This window comes from Lolium perenne, chromosome 5 (genome assembly GCF_019359855.2).
Source record: "Lolium perenne isolate Kyuss_39 chromosome 5, Kyuss_2.0, whole genome shotgun sequence".
Classification (NCBI taxonomy): domain Eukaryota; kingdom Viridiplantae; phylum Streptophyta; class Magnoliopsida; order Poales; family Poaceae; genus Lolium; species Lolium perenne.
This window is the reverse complement of record NC_067248.2, coordinates 120,444,438-120,459,581: the sequence shown is the minus strand read 5'-3', so window position 1 is coordinate 120,459,581 and position 15,144 is coordinate 120,444,438. Positions and strand designations below refer to the sequence as shown.

The window sequence follows — 15,144 nt, the reverse complement described above, 5'->3', positions numbered from 1 at the left end:
TTTATCCCTAATGTTTATAGGAGATGTGGCAAACTTAGGATTAGGAGACAGTTTATATCTAACAGCATGTTCTGCAAGCAACTTTTTAATTTTTCTTGCATCAGTAGTAGCATTGCATTTTTCAATAAAATCATCATTAAGCTCCACATAATCTTCCTCAGGATCATCACTAAAATAACCAAGTTCAGGTGAACTAACAGGTGTAGTAGCATTAGGAGTTTCAGTATTTTCAATTTGTCTAGACCTAGCAATTGTAGCATCTAGAAAAGATCCCAATGAACCACTATCATCAAGCACGAGAAACATTATCAATATTATGAGAGTGTTCAGATTCAGCAGATGTACCCGCATGCGAAGCATGTGGCGGTGAAACAAGTTTATCAATCACAGATGGTGAATCAAGAGCAGCAGAGGTATTCAGAATTGTACCTTTTCTTGTAGTGGATGGTAATATGGCGATCTTAGTATCGCGAGGTTTTACCCATGATGGAGAATTTGCAGCGAACAATATTAATCCAAGTGAACTTCCAAATAAAGCTATGCTCCCCGGCAACGGCGCCAGAAAATAGTCTTGATGACCCACAAGTATAGGGGATCGCAACAGTCTTCGAGGGAAGTAAAACCCAATTTATTGATTCGACACAAGGGGAGACAAAGAACACTTGGAAGCCTTAACAACGGAGTTGTCAATTCGATTGCACTGGAAACAGACTTGCTCGCAAGGGTTTATCAAGAGTAACGAGTTTATAGCGATATTGATAGTGAAATAACAAGAGCGAGTAACAGAGACAGCAGTAGTGATTTTAGTAAACGGCAGGATTAAAATACTGTAGGCACGGGGACGGATGACGGGCGTTGCATGGATGAGAGAAACTCATGTAACAATCATAGCGGGCATTTGCGAGATAATAATAAAACGGTGTCCAAGTACAAAGCAATCAATAGGCATGTGTTCCATATATAGTCGTGCGTGCTCGCAATGAGAAACTTGCACAACATCTTTTGTCCTACCAGTAGGTGGCAGCCTGGCCTCAAGGGAAACTACTGGATATTAAGGTACTCCTTTTAATAGAGTACCGGAGCAAAGCATTAACACTCCGTGAACACATGTGATCCTCACATCGCTACCATTCCCTCCGGTTGTCCCGATTTCTGTCACTTCGGGGCCATCGGTTCCGGACAGCGACATGTGTATACAACTTATAGGTAAGACCATAAACAATGAATATCTTGATGAAGCAATAACATGTTCAGATCTGAGATCATGGCACTCGGGCCCTAGTGACAAGCATTAAGCATAACAAGTTGCAACAATATCATCAAAGTACCAACTACGGACACTAGGCACTATGCCCTAACAATCTTATGCTATTACATGACCAATCTCATCCAATCCCTACCATCCCCTTCGGCCTACAGCGGGGGAATTACTCACACATGGATGGGGGAAACATGGCTGGTTGATGTAGAGGCGTTGGCGGTGATGGCGGCGAGGATCTCCTCCAATTCCCCGACCGGCGGAGTGCCGTAACGGAGACTTCTGGCTCCCGCGACGGAGTTTCGCGATGTGGCGGCGTTCTGGAGAGTTTCTGGCGACTTCGACTTCTCTCCGTGCGTTTTTAGGTCGAGGCCGATAAATAGTCCGAAGGAGGGCGTCGGAGGCCGGCCGAGGGGGCCACACCACAGGGCCGCGCGGGCCCCCCCCGGGCCGCGCCGCCCTATGGTGTGGGGCCCTCGGGCCTCCACTTCAATTGCCCTTCTGGCTCCGTTAGTTTCCTGGGAAAATAGGGCCTTCTGCATAAATTCCGAGGTTTTTCCCGAAAGTTGGATTTCTGCACAAAAACGAGACACCAAAGCAGTTCTGCTGAAAACAGCGTTAGTCCGTGTTAGTTGCATCCAAAACACACAAATTAGAGGCAAAACAATAGCAAAAGTGTTCGGGAAAGTAGATACGTTTTGGACGTATCACGCGCTTATATGAAAAGTACTCCATCGTGCCGCCACTTACCGCGTTACATATCTTTACTAATAAATTACAATAGGTGGTTGACAGGTGTCATAAACTGGCCAAAGAATTTTTAAGCTGTACTATTAAATTGCAATAGATGACTGACTGGTGTCATAAACGGGCCAAAGAATTTTTAAGCTTTACTATCCAGATGACATGGCAGTGTACTGCATGCAGACAGTTGCTGTTTAAACTATTGTACATGCCCTTAGCACTAATCTTGACATGCAGTGGTTAGTTGTCCAGAACCTGCGGAACGTGCTGCAGCGAGTCGTGCGGCCGCGTGGGCAGCCGGGACGTGCGTGGTTCCGTTGGCAGCCGATTACTTCGGCCATGATGAGTGGAGCGCCGAGCGCTGCAATCGTGGGGAGTCGTTGGCTGTGTATAAAATTATAAATTGAGGGCTCGTAGAGAGCGGCCGAAAGAGAGAGAAAAGATGTATGCTTCCGTGTGTAGTCTCCATGGTCCCTGGTGTGTGTAGCCAGAGGTGCTGGTGTGTTCAGTTCGTGTGTGTGACCTGTAGAGGAAAGAGAGATGTAGAGGAAAGAGAGATGTAGTAACTACGAGTGTATGTGCGCTCCAGTATGTGTAGTCTTCCATGTATGCTGTAAGGGCATCTACAATGCAGGCGCCAGGGTCAAATTCCTGTCCGTTACGTCTAATTCCCGTTCGAGTCCGGGATTTTCCTTCGCATCGACTCCTACTTTGACGTCGAGCGCTAAACTAATTTAGGAGACGCCGGGCGCTAGAGTCAGCGCTACTTTTTCAACTTAAATAACGGGCAAGAGAATCTTGGACAACTAAATTGCTAGCCTATTGCGTTGAGCCGGGCACTTAGCTAATTTCGTTAGCAGCCGGATAAGGGCTCACCATTCGGAGCTAGGGCGCTTGGCTAATTATGGGATTTGTGCAAGGAAAAAATAGCGTGGATCTAAAAATACGCTATTAGCATGTTATAGCATGCTATTAACGGGCGGTCCTAGCTGGCGCTCGACCGCCAGGTTTTTATTGAGCGATCGGTTTCCGACAGCTTAATTAGTGAAAAACTGTGGCAATAAGTAGAAGGCATGCAAGGGATGGACCACCTTTTCTTCTCTCTCCTCACGTCACGTGCATTCCTAATTAGCGTGGCTAATCACCGCATGCAAATTTAGGATCACCCATCGAATATATGTAGCAGAAACCATTGTTTAAAATGATTTATCTTTCAAACGACAACTCCAAATTAAGATTCGCTTTCACCAATAAATCCTTCTCGAGATCTTCAAAACTAGCACCCATTTTAATATGTTTCGATAAACTTTTTTTCTGGCTAAAAGTTATCAAGCCTCTCTATTCGAATAATCAACTCCTCCGTACTTAAGTGATCAACGGTAAATGTATAAAATTATCAACCTGGTGCAGGGTATTGAGGGAAAGTTCTGCATGCAAGCACAAATAGACGAATCTGCTGATGTCAGCGGAATCTTTTCCAAATTTCAAAATTCAAAACGTTTTAACTTTCAAACGACAACTCCAAATTAAGATCCGCTTTCACCAATAAATTTATCTCGACGAGATCTTCAAAACTAGCACCCATGTTAATATGTTTCGAGAAATTTTTTTTCTGGCTAAAAGTTATCATGCCTCTTTATTTGAATAATCAACCCCTCCGTACTTGAGTGATCAACGGGAAATGTATAAAATTACCAACCTGGTGCAGGGTATTGAGGGAAAGTTCTACATGCAAGCACAAATAGACGAATCTGCTGATGTCAGTGGAATCTTTTCCAAATTTCAAAATTCAAAACGTTTTAACTTTCAAACGACAACTCCAAATTAAGATCCGCTTTCACCAATAAATCCGTCTCGACGAGATCTTCAAAACTAGCACCCATGTTAATATGTTTCGAGAAACTTTTTTTCTGGCTAAAAGTTATCAAGCCTCTCTATTTGAATAATCAACCCCTTCGTACTTGAGTGATCAACGGTTAATGTATAAAATTATCAACCTGGTGCAGGATATTGAGTGAAAGTTCTGCATGCATGCACAAAAAGACGAATCTGCTGATGTCAGCGGAATCTTTTCCAAATTTGAAAATTCAAAACGTTTTAACTTTCAAATGACAACTACAAATTAAGATTCGCTTTCACCAATAAATTCGTCTCGACGAGATCTTCAAAACTAGCACTCTTGTTGATATGTTTCGAGAAACTTTTTTCGGGCTAAAAGTTATCAAGCCTCTCTGTTTTGAATAATCAACCCCTCCGTACTTGAGTGATCAACGGTAAATGTATAAAATTATCAACCCCAAAGTTAATTTTATTTTAAACATTTTAGCGAATATTTTTTTAGTTTAGAAGCTATCAATCCGTTGTCATGTTATTTATCAACAGTAAAAATAATAACTACCAACCCTAAAAATCTAACTTCATTTCGAATATTTTGGCGACTCTTTTTTTTTAGTTTACAAGTTATCAACCCGGTGCTCCGTTATTTATCAATGGTAATTATAAAAAACTACCAACCCTAAAAAGTATTTCATTTAGAATATTTTAGCGAACATTTTTTTATTTTACAAGCTATCAACCTGGTGCCTCGTTATTTATCAACTGTAAAAATAAATAAATAATAACCCTAAAAAGTTTTTCATTTAGAATATTTTAGCGACTCTCTTTTAGTTTACAAGCAATCAACCCGGCGACCCGCTATTTATCAATGGTAAATATAAATAAATATCAACCCTAATTTTTTTATTTAATTTAAAATATGTAGCGACTCTTTGTTGTTTACAAGTTATCAACCCGGTGCCCCGTTATTTATCAACGGTAAATATAAATACCTAGCAACCCTAAAAAGTAAATTTCATTTAGAAATTTTAGCAAGTTTTGTTAGCTTACAACTTAAAAACAGTACTTAATTTGAGTAGCAAGTGGTAGTTCATTTGAGTTGCAAGTGGATCTTTCCACCCGTTATTTTCCCCCTTAAAAGCCACTGGCCCGAAAAAGGGAATTAAAAAAATTAATCCAAAAAAATATGAATTACCGTACGAAATAACAACATAAAGGGAATTGCAAAAAAAGAGAATTGTCAAAAGGGAATTGCAAATAAAGAGAATTGAAAGTATGCGTCGTGCTGAAAAAAAGAGCGAGATGCTCTGTGCATGCATGCAGTAACTTGTGAGAGCTAGCCTCGTGCTGAAAAGTTGGCTCATTAAATGCAAACATATGAGATACTTTATGCATGCATGTAGTGTGAACGCTCTTGGTTGTATGCAACTTGCAAGTGGGAACGTAAACTGTTACTGTGAACACAAAGCTACATGTGAACGTAATTAAACACTAGAAGATAAAAAAGGAATTGAATTCGCGCATGGCGCGAGCGCTACCGCGCCAAGGAAAGTGATCGCTCCAGCGATCGATTGCGCGCGAATAGCGCGCTATAGCGTCGAAATAGCGTAGCGTCGGCTCTCCAGATATGCTATAGCGTGCTATTAGCGTTGGAATAACGCGCTATTTTTTGCCATGGATTTGTGATGTTTATTTTTAATCACTTAAGCGCCTCACTAGAGTCCCGCGCTGTACATGCCCTAAGGGGTATGTGTCCAGCTTTGAGAGTGAGTAGAAGGAGAAGCCGTTCGCGCGGCAAGGCGTTCGTCGCCGAGGCGTATGTCGCCGCAAATATGGAGTTCGTCTCCCTCCGTCCGGCGTTCATTGTCGGAGGTTTGGTTCGGCATATGTCACCGGGGGGGGGGGGGGGGGGGGGGTGCTGCTCGGCGTGTCACCGGAGGCAACCCCAACAGCATCTAGCGCGGAGGACCAGCACTCGCGAGGAGGGCCGCCTTCCCACTGTCCAGCGCGGCGGATTGGGGAGCAAGCGTGCGCGTCCAGCGTCCGGATGCAGTGGCCACTAGCGATAGCCTGCCTGCTATTCGAGCTTGTCACTCTAGCACAGGCAGCAGCGACTCGGGATATTTTGGCAAGCCAAATGTATCAGCTGCCCAGCGTGTTCAGCAGTCAAGTTTTCAGCCAAGCATTAGTAATTCAGCATCAGTCATTCATCAGGTTAAGGCGACATGCTAGCTTTGAAGCTCCTACACAGAACCTGTATCTTTAGATGTAGTAGTATTTTTATCTAGGCTGAGGTCCTTCAGTTTTATTAGTGTTCGAGAGGAAGAAATTTAATTCACGACATACTGATTCGTTCATCTTCCCGCTTCATTATTTTGCATTTTGAAGGCTTGCCTACTGTTGGGGTCCCGACCAAGCCCATGAAGAAATTTAGAGGGTGTTTGGTTCACAGCCAGAGATTGCCAAGCCAAAAATTGGCGTTTGCCACACATGTGGCTTGCCAAATTTTGTGGCGAGGTAAGCTTGATTGGTTGGTTAATCAAATGTGGCAAGGATACTGTGGCAAGTTCTGGCGGGTAAAAAGACCGCCAAGGTTTCGCTGATGGAAAGTGTGGCAAAGGGACTTCCTGACTCTGGTGAGCCAAGTTTTGCAAGTTAACCAAACGCTGGCCAAAGGTGGTGTGGCGAGCCAAATCTTGGCTTAGGCAATCTCTGGCTGGGAACCAAACGCCCCCCTTAATGCTTGTTTTCATGTGTGTGATAATTTTAGAGGCAGATAGGACTCAGCTTTAGCTAATTTTTGGTGCTACCTATAGAAAAAAACAAAAGCTCCATTAAAGAGGATGTTTTTTACAAAAGCTCCATTAAAGAGGATTTTTTTTTTTACTTCCATGTAGACCGGAGGTGGAGGGGTTCCTACAGTCACTGAACAAATATACATGTCCTCACCATGAATAAATCTCTACAAAAGAAGGACAAATAAGGTTGCATATAGCACAAAAGCATTAGCATCTGCAAATTTGAAAGAAAATAGTGTGAGTCAACTTTTGAAATAGTGGCTTCATTATTATGTGTTTGTCACCACGTTACACTTGATAGGAAAATACCATCTATTCGCAGGCATCTTTAATTGAGCATGTGCACTCGCGAGAAATTATGATAATATTTCAAAAATTGATATGTTAAATTACTTTCATAGCATTAAAAATATAGTTCCGTAGCGAAGCACGGACAATCTGCTAGTATCATATAATATTTCATCTACTTCGATCATATAATTTCAGTCCGAAATATCTTATATTTTAGGCGGAGCAAGGTCCAGGGCAAAAGGGCCATAGCCTGGGGTGCGGCCCGGGATGAAACCCAGGTCAGATCCAACTCTTTGTTAGAAGCTCATGTTTTTTTTTTGAAACAAAACATTATATATATAAGACAAGCAAGCTGTCTCATTAAAAACCTTCCAGTCCCCTTCGATACCCTGGTAAGGAAAAGAGTGCGTACGAAACTTGCTGTCTGAGTCACATAACAGTTACATCATTGGCCAGCACACTAAAAATGAAATCAGGGGATCATCAAACCAGACAATTGACTCTGGTCCCTCTGGGTATCTAGCTAAAGCATGTGCTACCATATTGGCTTCTCTAGGACAATGAGAGAACACAGCCTCTGTAAAACTATGACAAAGCATCGAACACTCCTCGTAAATCGCTGCAGCTGGACCAAACGAATTCCCGCCTTGATTCATAACATCAATAACATACATGCAGTCGGAATTCACCTCTAACCTGTTGCATCCTATCTGGCCAGCAAGGATCAGTCCATCCCGAAGCGCTCTAGCTTTAGCAGAAGATGGATCAGATATAAAAGGGATGCCACAACAACTCGCCGCTAGGAAACCCCCAGTATCATCACGAATAATTGCACCAGTACTTCCAGAGCCAGCATCAACACTAAACCCTGCATCCACATTTAGTTTCACAAATTTTTCCTTTGGTTTAACCCGCCCTATCTTCATCTTCTTTGCTCTAGAGTAGTTCAGAGTGAGTGCAGGATATCGACTGAGCAGTACGAGCGGGAGATTGAACAGTTTCATCATGAGTAGCTTTTCTTCATGTTGGAAGCTCATGGTTGACCTAACGAGAAACCCTCGTTTCGATAATTCCTATACACCGCCACCTATCCTTCACGACATACCCCTTTAAGCCTTGGATCGCTCTAATGGGCATGCCCCACTTATGAAATCGCGTCACTGTTTCGTACCGGATTCGAGCGGGTATTACCTGGATTTTCCTTTGCTCGGATTGCAGCCGTTTTTTGAATCAACCTGATGACGAGTTCTCTTGTATGGTTGCGTCAATAGCCATCTTTTGTTGTGATGGTGTTGCTGGTTTTTTGTCAGGTGGATCGCTTCTGGTTTTCCTTCTTTCCTTTTTCACCCTTTTTTGAAAAATGTTTAGATTTTAAAAATATTCAGATTTTTAAAAATGATTCAAATTTGAAGATTTTAGTTTTTTAAAAAGTTCAGTTTTTTAAAATCACATTTTATAAAGTTTATTTTTTTTAAAAAAATAAATGTTTTGATTTTGGAAAAGTTCAGGTTTTAGAAAATGAATTTTTATAATTCTTCAGATTATAAATTTTTTCTGATTTTCCATTTGGAAATGTTCAAAGTTTGAAAATGTTTAGTGTTTTTTAACAAGCTCCTTATTTTGAAAAAGTTCAGATTTCGAAAAAAAACTTGAATTTTGAAATTCTTCAGATTATAAATTCGTTCTGATTTGTAAAAAAATTATATTTAAAAAAATCGAAAAAAATTTAGACATATTTCAAACATATTAAAAACCATACGGAAAACCACGCTACATTTGTGGAAAACCGAAAATAAGAGTGTATCATGGAAAGCCTACGTACTACCAGCCCAGGAATAAACGAGGGGAAACGAAATGGGCCGGCCCATCTTCCGCCAGCATCAGGCGGCACGTCTGTTCCGCACCGCAGCGAGCGGTGTATAGCAGCTTCTGACCTTCCGACCTCTCGCACGCTGGCGTGTCCTGTCCCGTCCCCTCGCTCGCTCGCTTCGTCGCTGCGCAAGAGCGCGCCGCCGCGCCCCAGGTCACGCCGGCAGGCCGCCTTGCCGCCGGAGCCCGCCCCCTTCCTGCATACGGGGCGGCCGCGGCGCCTCCTCTTGCCCGCCCCCGTCCTGCGCCCGGCGCCCTCCCGGGCTGGGCCGTCTCCTCTTGCCCTCGCCGGCTCCTCTGCGCCCGCTACCGTCGGCCGAAGCCGCGCCGGCGCCCGATTTCTGCGGCACTGCCTCGTCCTCCCTCTGCCCTCAGCCCCTGTCTTCGCTAGTCCAGCTGCGGAACTCCGGCCTACTGCTCTCCGGCTCGGCTGCTACTCCTCTCAACTAGGTGATTCCCTGTTTTAGGAACAGGGGATGAACAACTCCTGCCTGTTCGAGCGATTGTGGTATGTTGCTATGTTTTAACCGTTTGTAATTGACTTTATGTTTTAGGAACAGAAGATGAAGAGATGATTTAGGAACAATTATTTCTAGTTTTTAGTCTCCTCATCTATGGTCTTGGAGCGTTAGGAGTGGATTTGAGTATATATTGTTCGGCTTTGCTATATTGTACCAAATTTTATGTGCAATTATAACAGTTTGTTTAGAAGAAAAAAATTGCGGTTAGTTTTTGGACTGGGGCTTGCTACAATCCTGACTCCACCACTATTATAGGTAGGGATGCAGAGTGGCGCCCAACCTGCCCCGCTTCTTAGTCAAAATGTATTAGGTTAGTTATTATAGCATGTTTTAGCGAGTTAGTTTAGTTTGAACTAGCCCATGCTTTCGCGGGCTTTTGCGGGACGTCCGCTTGCAACCCTAGGAGGCACCCTATGTGACATGTTATGTCTTAAGTACTGTGCATCATGTGGTGTCAGCAGCTTGGATAACTGTATGGGTTAGTTTACTCGCACCCCGGTATATAACACTTGGGCTTTACAGTTCACCTTCCAAAAGGCATTCTTTAACTCGCTGTAATGAATCAAAACTTAGCCGTACTCTTGTACCACAGTATCTCGTTCTTATTTACGTTTATCGCATCTTTAAATATGCTGTATCACATGGTTGACTTTATCGGTAACACATTTTGCTTGATATGTGGACCAACATGTTGCCGTTTGTGGTGAATTTTGCAGAAATGGAAGGTACTAGCATCCCCATTGAGATTGATGCAGATGCGATCTGTCTGGAGAATGTTGGAGGGGATGAGCATGAAGCTCAGGAGAACGAAGATGTGCCAATCATCTTTGATGCTGAAAATGGGGGCCAAGTGGCTTTTGACAGCCAAGAACAGGGAAATGAGGAACATTCTGTGAGAAATGATGAAGACCGCGAAAATAATTCTGCTGTACCAAGCCGTGAGGACTTTACTGAAGAATTGCGTATGAGAGTTGCTTACAGTGAGGAACAAGCTTACAGGCTGTACTGTGACTATGGGCACAGCATGGGTTTTAGTGTGCGAAAGGGAAAGCAGTACTACTTTACAGGGACCAAAGTTATTCGTACAAAAGACTATTACTGCTCAAAGGAAGGTTTAAAGGATGATGAGCAGCTTACCGAGGCAAACTTTAATAAACCAGAGACCAGAACTAACTGCAAAGCGATGGTCCGTTTTAGAGTTGATTCCGAGGGTCAGTGGCGAGTTATTCAGATAATTCCCGAGCATAATCATGAGTTGGTTCCGCCTGAAGAGATACACTTACTGAGATCAGTGAGGACCCTTTCAGTTCCAAAACCCGGTGCACTGAATGCAATGGTGAATGCTGAAATTCAAGCCATGCATGACAGTTTGCATGTCAATGATGATGGTACGGAATGCCACAGTCAGGTCAGCATCCAAAGTTGCACATTGCTTGAACCAGAGGACGCTGAGGGACTTGTAGGTTATCTGAAGCGCAGAACAATTGAACCAGGTATGTTCTATTGGGATGTGCAAGTAGACCAAGAAGGCCAAATGATTAATTTTTTCTGGAGGGACGGTAGAAGCCGTGTTGACTATGACTGTTTTGGGGATGTTGTGGTATTTGACACAGCATATCGTACCAACAAGTACAATATGATATGTGCCCCATTTGTTGGTGTTAACCACCACATGCAAAATGTTATGTTTGGCTGTGCATTTATGTTAGATGAGTCGTTGACGTCCTATGAATGGTTACTTAAATCATTCTTGGACTCAATGGGCGGTTGTCCACCTAAAACAATCTTTACTGATCAAAATGACACTATATCAAAGGCAATTGAAGTTGTTCTCCCGGAGACACATCATTGTCTTTGTCAATGGCATATCGAAAAGAACCTACAGTCCCATTCCGATACTCTAAATGCTTCTGGAACTTTTCATAGCATGTTCATGAGGTGCATGAAAGACTGTGAGTCAGAAGCAGAGTTTGAGGAAGCATGGGCAATTATGCTTCATGAGTATAATTTGGAGGATCACCAGTGGCTCACAGATCTATTTGAGCAGAGGCATAAATGGTGCACAGCTCTTCACAAGGATGCATTTGATGGTGGTATTCAATCACTGGATCGGAATTTGAGTTCACACAATGTGCTGAGCAGCATTGATGATGAGTCAGTTTCACCCGCTAATTTTGTTCTTGAGTTTGATAAACTGGTTGGGAGTTGGCGTACAAATGAATCTGTAGAGGATATTCAATGCAACCAGATTTCCCCAGAGTGCACAGTTAAGCATAACAGTATTTTGCAACAAGCTGCCGAGGTTTACACACATAAAGTCTACAAGTCTCTTGAAACAGAGTTTATAGAGGGATGCAGAGGGACTTCATATCAGGAAATGCAATGCAGTGAAACACTGTATAGGTTTGAGTTTATTCTGCAGAATGCCCCAAAAGTTTGGTTAGTTTTCCTTGACACCTCTACCATGGAATTGAACTGTAGTTGCAAAAGATTTGAGACGATGGGCATACTCTGTTCACATGCACTGAATGCACTTGGTCTCAAGAATCTTGATAAAATTCCAGAAAGATATGTTTTAAAGCGGTGGACAAAATATGCTAGGAAAGGAACTTATTTATTTCCATGCGACGAGTTTCCGGAACAAGATTGCGCAGAGGCTGCACTTGCATATCGTAACAGAGCTATGCTGTTTGTTTATGATCTGTTGATGAAGAGCAAAGGTCATCAGGATACAAGAAAACTTATTCTTGACGTGCTTGAAAATGGAGAAAAATCATTAGAAAATGTATGCGAACTGAAAAGGATGCATATACATCCCTCGGGAAAGGACAAAGATGGAAGTAAGGCTGAGAAGAGAAAGAAAAAATCATCTAAGCAAGATAAAAGTTCAAGTAATTCCTCTTTTACTTTGCATTAATTGTTGTATGTGCAGTCGAGCAGCACTGTCTTAAATAAATCACTATGTTGTTCTGTAGGAAATGTTAAACAAGCGGTTTTGCCTCAGCCAGCTGAGTCAGTTTTTGTTGAGCAGCCAAATCAAAATGAATATTTCGCAACAGAAGATATTGCAACAAACTCATCTACTGGTAGACCTTTCTTCTACCAGGTAGAAGTCCTATCATTGAATCTTGTGCTTTATTCTTGAGTATTATCTATTTAGATATGTGATGAAAAATTGGTGCAACTTATATCCATTCTAGGAATATTCGACTGCTGGTGTTTCAACAAGTCAGATTCAGGGGGATACAGATATGCAGTCCGTGCCTCAGTGTGCACCAGCACCACAGGTGTGTTGTTGAACTTCCTACTCCAGAATCTAGACCTTATCTTAATTGAGGGTAACATGTGTTAAGAGGTAGATACAATTTAGGAAGCTGCATAACATGCCTACTGGGATACAAATGATTAAATTGCATGCTGGTCCATCAACTTGCATTTTTAAAGCAAGTCCTTAACTCAAAAGCTAGTAGGTCCTCGTTTAATAATGTCCAAAACCGGTGAAACCACTTCGGCATCTGGTTAAACCATTCAATATGAGTTGAGGACTTAAAAACCACTTCTGAATTTAGGGGCCTACTTAAAAACCCATGGTGCAATTTAATCAATACAAATTAACTTGGTCAACGCCTGGTTATACCTCTCTGTTGGAAGAATGTGTGCTTATTTCCTTTAACCAAATCCCTCCAACCCGAGTTGTCAAAAACAAAAAATCCCTCCAACCCGAAAATGGGAACACAGCTGCATACATGCAACAGTCATTGAGGCGATTACATACTTGATGTGTGCCTTCAAGATCCACCAGATTCGCTGGTTTGGACAGATTTCCTCCGTAGTGAAATGTGTTAACTTCGAAAACATATCCCATATCTTCTTCATTGATATGGGTGGTGAAGCTTGCGGAAAAACAAATTTTGGATATACTATGATGGCTAGTAGCCTATTATTGATGTCGCTGTAAGGTACCAACATTTCGTTACTAGAGATCCTTGCTTTTTTCAAAGACGACATCTTATTCTTTCCTTGCATCTAATTGGGGGACTGACTTTCAAATGCGCAGCATGTGTAGCTTGTCCTAACACAAAATTATAACATTAGAATACAAATACTATCCAGTGCTTTATGTACTGGTGTCGCAACATTATTCATGAAATGATGTAGTATTAATCACTAGTATATTGGACCGCCAGTAGGTAACATACAGTCACTCGGTAGTGTTTTGGTATTTCTGATGGCTAGCTCCCATGTACCACTCTCCTGGCCCCAGCCATTATCCATGCTGCATTTAAGTATCATCATGCAGATTGAAGAGAAGACGGATGAAAAGGGCGGAAATCAAAGAAGTAGGGCACACACACAAGTAAAATTTAGAAGCCGATATAGCATAAGTGTTAGAAAAACACAAAACGGAGAGAAATCAAGGAGGCTGCCATAATTCTCTCTTCCCGATGTGGTCCTGAAAATTTTACAGCACTCGTAGCAACTGTTATTTTTTTGGTTAGCAATTTTATTGCCCCTTCATAAGTGCCAACAGCAACAACATCGAAGCCTTTTTCCCAAGCAAGTTGGGTAGGCTAGATATAAAACCCAACAGAAACATGAGGAAACCAAAATATAGAGAGAGAAAAAAGAAAAAGTAAACTAAGATTCCGACACATGGATTGCTGGTTTTCATGCGATCCTATCAAGAGCCAGATCTTTAGGGACATTCCAGTCCATCAAGTCTCTTTTTACCGCCTCCGTCCATGTCATCTTTGGCCGTCCTCTGCCCCTGCTTGTATTCTCCATATTGGTGTTTCTGGAGGCCTTCGTTTGATATGACCATACCACCTTAGTCGGTGTTGGATTAGCTTCTCGTCGATCGGTGCCACCTCTAGCCTATCACGTATTACCTCGTTCCTAATCTGATTTTTTTTGTATGGCCACACATCCACCGTAACATGCGGATCTCCGCAACACTTATTCTAATAGCATCACCGTAACATACGCTAACATGTCTTTTAGTGGACCAATATTCTGCTCCGTATAGCATCACCGGTCTGATTGCCGTCCTGTATAACTTACATTTTAGCTTTTGTGGGACCTTCCTGCGCCACTTCATCCATCATGCCTTGATCTTGTGGCAAACATCCTCATCGATATCACCATTGCTTTGCAGCATTGATCCTAACTCCTAAGTATCGGAAGGTGTCCCTCTTAGGCACTGTTTGTCTTTCTAAACTAACATCTCCGTCTACCAAACACCACTAAATTTGCATCACAAGTACTTGGTTTTGGTCCGACTAAGTCTAAACCCTTTCACAAGTGTCATGGGATTTAAATTGCGTCAGTTTACTAAGAAGTCATACTGCATTTATGTATCCATGTTTCTTTAATGGGGGTCTTTATCCATGTCTTATGCGTGCTTCTCCATTTGTACGATGTTTAGCGTATCATATTCATAAACCGTGACAGGATTTTTCAGCATACGGCGCAGAACATCCTCCATCGACATTTGGCGACGGAAGTAATTTCTGAAGAATGCAGTACCATTGATGTGTGAATATCGCAAGCTAATATTTCTTTAACCGGTGTATGTGCATGGTGTATTGACACCTAGCTGTAGTTCCATGTTTGTATGCATCTGCTAATTGATGTACCTGATGTGATTTGTTATTCAACTGTTGTATGGAATGGAAGTACTGTGCACTAGAAGATTCGACTGTATAAGTGTTGTTTTCTGTACCTGCAGGTAAAAGTAGCTATTCACAGAACCTGGAGAAAAAACCATGGAATTTGTTAACTTTGCAAATTGTTAAGGATTTAATGGAAATTTCCTAATCATCTCTAA

At 42.3% G+C, this 15,144-nt stretch overlaps 1 protein-coding gene across 2 annotated transcripts; it reads left to right on the top strand.

The window, feature by feature from the left end:
* Nucleotides 1-8,856: 8,856 nt before the first annotated feature.
* On the top strand, nt 8,857-15,144 carry LOC127299752 (protein FAR1-RELATED SEQUENCE 5). 2 transcript variants are annotated; one of them, XM_051329797.2, is made up of 5 exons: nt 8,857-9,304; nt 10,034-12,208; nt 12,293-12,423; nt 12,518-12,604; nt 14,779-15,144. In XM_051329797.2, exons 2-5 carry the CDS (start codon nt 10,036-10,038, stop codon nt 14,854-14,856), a joined length of 2,469 nt encoding a protein of 822 aa, XP_051185757.1. In that variant the 5' UTR covers nt 8,857-9,304; nt 10,034-10,035; the 3' UTR covers nt 14,857-15,144. The 2 variants fall into 2 exon arrangements, with proteins under 2 accessions (XP_051185757.1, XP_051185758.1); XM_051329798.2 differs by having other exon boundaries at nt 14,769-15,144.